This window comes from Anoplopoma fimbria, chromosome 9 (assembly GCF_027596085.1).
Source record: "Anoplopoma fimbria isolate UVic2021 breed Golden Eagle Sablefish chromosome 9, Afim_UVic_2022, whole genome shotgun sequence".
NCBI lineage: Eukaryota > Metazoa > Chordata > Actinopteri > Perciformes > Anoplopomatidae > Anoplopoma > Anoplopoma fimbria.
Window position 1 is genome coordinate 947497 of NC_072457.1, and position 8404 is coordinate 955900.

Consider the following 8404-nt stretch of genomic DNA (forward strand, 5'->3'; position numbering starts at 1 on the left):
ATTTTGTGCTGAGGTTTAAATCCAGTTGAGCCCTATTTTCAACCATAGTTTTTTTTAAACCAACACACCAACAACATTGTCAAATTTTAGTTTAAGAAAAAAGGAAGCTATCTGAAGAATCAAAATGTTCTGTTTTCTGAGTCTGGTGTCAGTGTGTGTGTGTGTGTGTGTGTGTGTGTGTGTGTGTGTGTGTGTGTGTGTGTGTGTGTGTCAGTGTGTGTGTGTGTCAGTGTGTGTGTGTGTGTGTGTGTGTGTGTGTGTGTGTGTAACGCTGTTCTTCATGGTCTTGTTTCAGAGGCACAAACCCGTTTGCCACCGTAAAGCTTCGCCCGACGACGACCAACGACAGATCGTCTCCTCACCTCCTCTGATCCGTCTGCTGTCAGGCTGTGATCGAGGCTTTTAGATCAGATGATGGAGACAGGAAATACATTTATGTTTCAGGAGCATTTAAGCTGAAGGTCTTCAAGAGGCAGAGGAAGGTTTGCTGAGTTTGTTTTTTGTACAGTGTTAGATAAGGTGAGTTTTATTCTTGATGCTGAAGTACATTGAAATAGTTTAAAATCACACTTTTGAAGTAGTTGTTCCATCAGCTCGCTGTACAGTGTAGCTCTGTTTGTCTGTTATAGTACACCAAAAGAAGAAGGGATAATTAGACATTTTGGGAAATATGTTTACTCGCTTTTTTGCAGAATAAAAGGAAAAATCCATCTGCTGAATGTGAAGCTGCAGCTGGTTAGCTTAGCATAGTCTGTATGAGCCATTCATTTGACATAATCTCATACAACAGTTAGGATGATATGCTACTAAAGATACTCCTTGTTTTTGTGCATTTTCCTACATCAGGCGTCAACCTCTTGTTCTGTAAAGTGAAGTCAGAGCTTCATGTGTTAAAGCTGCATTCTCTCTGCTGTCCACCAGGGGGCGACTCCTCTGGTTGTATAGAAGTCTATGAGAAAATGACTCTACTTCTCTCTTGATTTATTCCCTCAGTAAACATTGTAAACATGAGTTTATGGTCTCAATCTCTAGTTTCAAGTCTTCTTCAATACAGCATGATGTTCATTTAGTAAATGATGCTCCATTTAGAGTCAAACAGACCATAAAGCAGGGGATGCTTTAGGGCGGGGCTACACACTGATTGACAGGTCCACACCAGAGACGTATACGGCGTCTTAACTTTGTGACTCATTGGAAGTGACACTTATGGACTCTATAAGGAAAAATACAACTGTGCATAATTATTCTGAGCACATTCAGATCAATCAGCACCAAGTAGCAGCTTAAGTACAGGACCAACAGAGTCCTTATGCTAAGCTAACGCTACTTGGCTCCAGCTACTTATTTATCATACTGACATTATGTGTCATCAATCTTATAGTTTAAATCCATGAGAGCAGAACCATTAAACATATTCCCCATAAATGTCAAAGAAGCTGATTAAAGCACAGTGTATTTATTCTCCTAAACGTTCATGTGTTTTCTCTCATGCTTTGCTTGTTTTATGAATTATTGTGTCCAAAATCAGAATGTTTTGACCATTAAATCCTTTTTTATTTGGTCCTGGATGCAGTATGATACATATCTCACATACTGGTTATAGATTGTTAATGTCTTCACTGTCTTCTTATGATTTGTGCTGTTATGTTTTGTGAGTTTAAAGTTGTGTGTCCTCTGTGAGCAACAATAAGTAAAGAGACAGTTATTACTCAAGTATTCTTTTTATTATTATCACCATTTCTTACTCAGAGCTTTTCTCTCTTCACAGCTCTCCTCATATATATATATATATATTTATATATATATATATATCATTTTATTTACTACATCATCTGATCGGAGGCAGGGAGTGTGGAGGAGGTTGAGGAGAGGAGGCGAGGTGAGGAGGTGAGGGAAGGTGGATGAGGAAGAGGAGGAGTGGGAGGAGAGTGCACTGATATGTGAACATCTAGAAGTAAAACTTTATAACGACTACACACCATCTACAGCACTAGCACCACCTGTTAGTACCACAAACTACCGTCCTCCTGAAACCCAGACAGCATGTGCCGTTAAATAGATATATAGATATATATATATATAAAAACGATGTCTTGTGTTCTCTTCCCATTGGTGAACTCCCTGGTCTCCTGCTGCTGTAGTGGTTCAGGTAGAGAGAGCTGGTCTGACTCCATCTGTGGGTCCAGAGGAAGCTGACTGGAGTTTGAAGGTTGGCAGTTTACAAAATATGAATGAAGGGACGAAGAGGAGGAGGAAGAAGAAGAAAGGGGATGTTCAGACATCCCCTACTCATGCACCAAGACCTCGAACTCTGGAAAAAGGAAATATTTGCATAAATTAAATAATGAAGGACCAACAGGAAGTCATCATCACTGTTACAGCCAATGAGATTCAACCATTAGATTTTGGAATATCACTGAAAATAATCTCTGAGTCAAACAAATATTCATGATTCTTACAGGTTTTGTTCATCAAGATAATCTTCACAAATGAACAAAACGTTATAGATGTTTTCAGGTGTGAAGTAAAAAGCTAACGTTGGGCTTTAAAGGACTAAATTCACCAGAGGGGCGTTCACTGACCTGTTTAATGTCAGAGAAAATAAACGCTTGTGTTGTGCTGACTCATGTCTGGTTTTAGGGCTCATTCCTGCTGAGCGCTGTTAATACGTGAATTTAACACAATTTCCATATTTGCATCCAGATTTCTACTCGTGTTTTTCATCGTTAGAAGTTCGACTCTTTTAATTACGTCCTCTTTTTGTCTTCGTCTGCTGGGGGTTACTGTTTACTGTTACTGTTACTGTTTTCCACCTATTGCTTATCTCAATGAACCAACTCCAAATAAGCCATATAAGTAATAAGCTTTTTCTGCATTTCCTTTTGCAGAATTTCTCGAAATTTGTGATACATTTAGATGTAAACCTGACTTATGAGTGATTGAGTGATTGGACTTTGAGACAAGGGAACAGGAAGTAGAATAAAATGCTGACTCGTGTTGTTTTTAGGACTCATTTGTTCCTCCTGTCTCTCACCATCGATGCCGATCTTCCCGTCTCCATCTTTGTCTGCAGCTTTGAGGAACGCTGATGTCTCAGAGTCGGTCAGATCTCTGCCCTCCTTGGAAAAGCCCTTCAGTACAAACCTGAGGAAAGAAAAGCGATCAGTGTTAATGAGCACAGAGGATCTTTATGTGCTTTTGTTTGTGTGTGTTTGACTTCCTCACTTGAGCTCCTCCTCCTCTATGAAGCCGCTGCCGTCCACATCCAGAACCTGGAAGACCCTCTTCACGTCTTCGGCCGACATGGCCTTCATTCCCACCAACTCAAAGAACTTCTTAGGGTCGAATGTTTCTCCTGAAGAAGGAAACACAAGAAGGTACGTGAACATTCAACTTCTACCTTTACATCAACCAGAACAGGCTGCTTCTCTACACACTGTTTGAAAAGATAACTATGTGTGTGTGTTTCCAAAGATAACTTTTAAACTCTGTAGGATTGTTTCTGCAGATAAAACCATTTGAACTCCTCTGAAGTCACAAACCTGCAAAGGCTTCAAGAGCTTTCTTGATCTCCTCAGCTTTCAACAGATCTGTCATCGACATTTTGTCAGCTGGAGAGAGAGACAGAGAGACAAAGAGACAAAGAGAGAGACAGAGAGAGAGAGAGGATATAAAAGGTGAGAAATAAAACAACTATATTTCAAAAAGCAAAGCGTACGACAGCTGAACTGAGAGCAGAAGAGTTGAGGGTTTGGGACAAAACATTTTGAGCGTACTGGTTGTTGAATTAAAGGTCTGACTCAGAGATAGCTGACATCTAGATGATAATAAAATAAATACAGTCTGTTGGTTGGAGATGATTTTAACCTGGTAGAGTTACAGTCAGTCATTCAAAAGACGGCCTCAGTAGAACTGATGATCCAAGGCCATAGTTTAGAATTAAAGAGCTGGGCATGAAAACTGGGGGAAATATTCAAGAAATGATATATATATATATATATATATATATATATATATTTCTTGAATATTTCCCTCAGCTGCAGTTCACTGCAGAACCCTGTAGCTGCCAGCAGGTGTCACTCCTGAGCCGAGGACTCTCTTCTTGTTTGTCTCTTTAGAGAACAGACGACAGGTGTCGAGTTGTCACTTTATAAATGTGTTAGTGTTTATAGGAGAACTGACCTGTGTGTGTGTGTGTGTGTGTGTGTGTGTGTGTGTGTGTGTGTGTGTGTGTGTGTGTGTGTGTGTGTGTGTGTGTGTGTGTGTGTGTGTGTTATCTGGGTCTTGTGAGGACACCAGACTGACGGAGACAAAATAATTGTCCCTCCCTGAACAAATGACTTCTTCCTTTCTGTCCAATCTACTTCTTCTCATCTTCCTCTTCTCCACCTGATTTGTGTCTAAATCGAATCACAAACAAAAAGTAACTGTAAATGTAAAGAAAACATCTGAACTGTTGTGATGGACGAGTGACATCTGTCTGCTCATCCGATGAGTTTCACCGGAGATTTAAAGTCACTGAGTCGTAAATAATAATGCCAGTAATGTGTGTTATTAATGGAGACCAGTCAGAGTAGATACAACAATGACATACATGACCGTAGTAAACATGTTGTCTCTATGTGTCTGTGAACTCCTGATCTCGGTGACACATGAGCCATCGACCAACACCTGCTCCAAACGTTACCTTTAATCTGAGACGGCTGCTGCAGAGAGGAAAACACATCGCAGCACGGAGGCAGACGTGAAAGATCAACCTCCGAACAAATCAAACTAAAACCCAAAAACAGGCCTGTGCTTTTGAGATGCTGGGAGCCGGGATGATCTGGAAGAGAAGGAAACCTAAAGAGGTTTTTTGTTGAGTCTGTTTATTGGGAATTAAAGAAATCAAATATATGAGAACTTATGTCATTACTTTTTTAAGGATTCTTTAAGTAATATAGATTTTGATATCAGCTGCAGTATTTCTTATTGATTGCACCATAATGCATTTTATTCTACTTCCTGTCAGCTGACATCTTTCACATAAGGGACACATTTAGGTTTGTTTATGTTTACTGTGAAATGGTCCAAACCAACGTTTGGTCAGTGCGTCTCAGCGTCGGGAGCACCATGCATGTCAGTGTTAAACGCATATAAACACAGGACTTTCACCCAGGAGACAGCTGTCTGGGTACACCGTGAAACCAAGTTAAATGTTATTTAACATTACTTTTTACTGAAGTTTTTTTTTTTTACATGTTATGTTGATCAGAAACATGTTTTCCATGGATTTCAGTCATTCATTCAGACATAATAAAAGCTGAAAACATGTCAATTTCTATTAAATATGAGTTCAGTTTTTATCAACAGTGGCTTCCAGTTGTTCCTCACAACAACAAGCCCTCGTACCTAAATGACTGCTGTTGTCACATGACCCTGTCTACACACTGATTGACAGGTCAACACCAGAGACATATACGGGGTCTCTACGTCACTCCTCCTCAGTCCAAATATGGTCTGCTTTATGGTCTGTTTGACTCTAAATGGAGCATCATTTACTAAATGAACATCATGCTGTATTGAAGAAGACTTGAAACTAGAGATTGAGACCATAAACTCATGTTTACAATGTTTACTGAGGGAATAAATCAAGAGAGAAGTAGAGTCATTTTCTCATAGACTTCTATACAACCAGAGGAGTCGCCCCCTGGTGGACAGCAGAGAGAACGCAGCTTTAACACATGAAGCTCTGACTTCACTCTGCAGAACTGGAGGTTACTGCCTGGCGTTAACTGGTCGTGTGTTCTCAGCAACATTTAGGAATCACTTGATTTTGTTCACATTCTGAAAACAGAATATGAGGAGGCTTCAGAAATAAAAGTGATGTAACTACTTTTGTTATGTATTAGCTTCTGCTGTTGAGTAATAAGTGAAGTAGTGTGACATTAATGAGTCTGCAGTGCTCAGAGTGGGAGAAGGAACCCTCACTCTGCTCATGTGTGCATGATAGTGGTGTGTTTAGTGCTAATATTACTGCTGTGTGTGTGTGTGTGTATGTGTGTGTGTGTGTGTGTGTGTGTGTGTGTGTGTGTGTGTGTGTGTGTGTGTGTGTGTGTGTGTGTGTGTGTGGGTGTGTGTGTGGGTGTGTGTGGGAGATGTTGAGTTTTAAAAAGGAATGCACCGAGTTGTTGGGAGTTTTGACTTGTTATGCAGCCAAACTGTTAAGTAACCAGACACCAGATCGTCCACATTTCACAGGTAGATTCCAGTTAGTCACCTGATGGTTTGGTGTGTGTGTGCTATGTTTAGGGACAGTGGGAGAGCAGAGCGTTATCATCACAACATTATACACTTAAGAGTTCATGACTACAGCCTCTATCCTGAATTAAACATTATGCTTTGGCTCTGATATTTTATTTATATAACACAAAGGAGGTCACCCAAACATGAAGTCAAAACTGAAGTCAAACTGTTGCCATAGAAACAAGATATTGGTCTATTTTAAAAACCACACAAATGTTGAAGGCCCTGGAAACCTTCACAAAAGTTTTCTGTTTTTTCGCATTATTATTTTTAATATTATTATCATTATTATTTATATTAATATTATTATTTTTTTATTATCATTATTATTATTGTTACCATTATTGTTGTTATTATAATCATTATTATTATCATTAATATCACTGTTATTATTATAATAATAATCATTTTGAGCATTGCTATAATTATTATAATTATTATAATTATTATTATAATTATTATAATTATTTTATTATGTCAAAGTTGGGCGGAGCTATGTAGGATATAAGCATTAATAATAAAAATATGTTATAAAAACCATAAACTCACTATACATTCTATACATTTTGGGAGCAAAACATTAATGTCCTGAAGTCATTTTTCGGTACACTATATATATATATATATATATATATATATATATATATATATATATATATATATATATATATATATATTGTGCAGAAACTGAGTACGTTGTGGCAGTTTGGTGTGTTTTGGCTAACTGCTAACAGCTAACAGAACTACCAGCACACACACTGCTGAGTACATTGCCGCAACTCTATCTGCTATGCTATCAGACAACTTGGCAAGTTGGATTTTGTTTTTTAGCAAGATTGTGTGACGTGTTTGATACAACTACTTTAGGCCAATGGGCTGCATTCCTCGCTGCTTGTTTTTGAGTTTGAATGAAGTATGTAAAAAATGCCTTACAGCCCATTGGTTGTGTCCATCACTGGTTGTAAGTTGGCTCACTGTTATCGTTCTGGACGGTGTGTTTGGTTAAACTAACGGGACTACCAGCACACACACTGCTGAGTACATTGCTTTGTCTGCAAGATTGTTTGACTTGTTTCATACGACAACATCGAGCCAACTGACTGCATTCATCGCTGCTTGTTATTGAGTTTGAATGAAGTGTGTTTTCTACTCCTTGCAGTTCGCTCGTTGTGGGTTGTATTCGTTCAATCGCACATTAATATTAATAATAATAATAATACAGCAGTGGTCGTTGTGGAAACACCTGGTGAAGATCTAGACTCTCCTGAGTTACCTCTGTAGTTAAAAAAGTGCTGCAAGGGTCGCATATTTGCATGCTGCTGGTATGAATAGTTGTGCAAAAATAGTGATGCAAAATATTCACAGAATCATTTTGCATGTTGGTGTTGTTCATTCATCACGCCCCGTTGTGTAAAGGCCTTTAGACAACATACGTCATCAGTTCCTCAGCTAAGGAAAGCCACTTGGATCAGTGTTGCACAGATTATTATTTACCAGTTACTGTCTTGATGCTCTTTCATAAGCTACTGTCTTTATAAACAAATGAAGTAGTTATGTAAGTACCAAGTTGTACCACCAGTATAATATATAATGCACACAGACTCACACTCCACTCTGACAAACAGTCTCAGCATGTTGATCAGCTCAGCCTTCCTCTTTCTACTTCCCTTATTTTGTCGTCACGGTAACCAGCTGTCAACATGGAAAACGAAATCTGTGTGTGTGTTTAGACTTCCTGTCAGTCTCTCTTCTGCTGTTTCTGTCTGTGTGTGTTTTGTACCTATCGACTGATTACATGTCATTATTAGACTTTTGACAGTGTTCTTGTGTTTCAAAGTTATATTCTAGAGTAGCATGTAATAAACAACAACACAGTTACAGTACAGACACACACACACACACACACACACACACACACACACACACACACACACACACACACACACACACACACACACACACACACACACACACACACACACACACACACACACTTTCTCTTTTCTTACAGATGCTCTGTTAACAGATGAGCAGATATTCACACCCACACAGTTTTTCCTCAAACACACTGCGTCTCTCTTCTAGTCGACTGCATATATTTACTGTTTGCACAATGAGA

The 8404-nt window shown here is 39.0% G+C and overlaps 2 protein-coding genes across 2 annotated transcripts in view; one reads left to right on the plus strand and one right to left on the minus strand.

The window, feature by feature from the left end:
* Positions 1-371, plus strand: part of baiap2l2b (BAR/IMD domain containing adaptor protein 2 like 2b) — a 13666-nt gene extending 13295 nt beyond the window's left edge. Inside the window, exon 15 of the mRNA XM_054603669.1 lies at positions 296-371. Coding sequence (XP_054459644.1) covers positions 296-371 — 76 coding nt within the window. The remainder of the gene's footprint in view (positions 1-295) is intronic.
* Positions 372-2285: 1914 nt separating this feature from the next.
* pvalb7 (parvalbumin 7) lies at positions 2286-3603 on the minus strand. The gene is made up of 4 exons (XM_054603807.1): positions 3543-3603; positions 3226-3355; positions 3035-3144; positions 2286-2311 (listed from the first exon to the last, which is right to left on the minus strand). Exons 1-4 carry the CDS (start codon positions 3601-3603, stop codon positions 2286-2288), a joined length of 327 nt encoding a protein of 108 aa, XP_054459782.1.
* Between the last annotated feature and the right edge of the window lie 4801 nt (positions 3604-8404).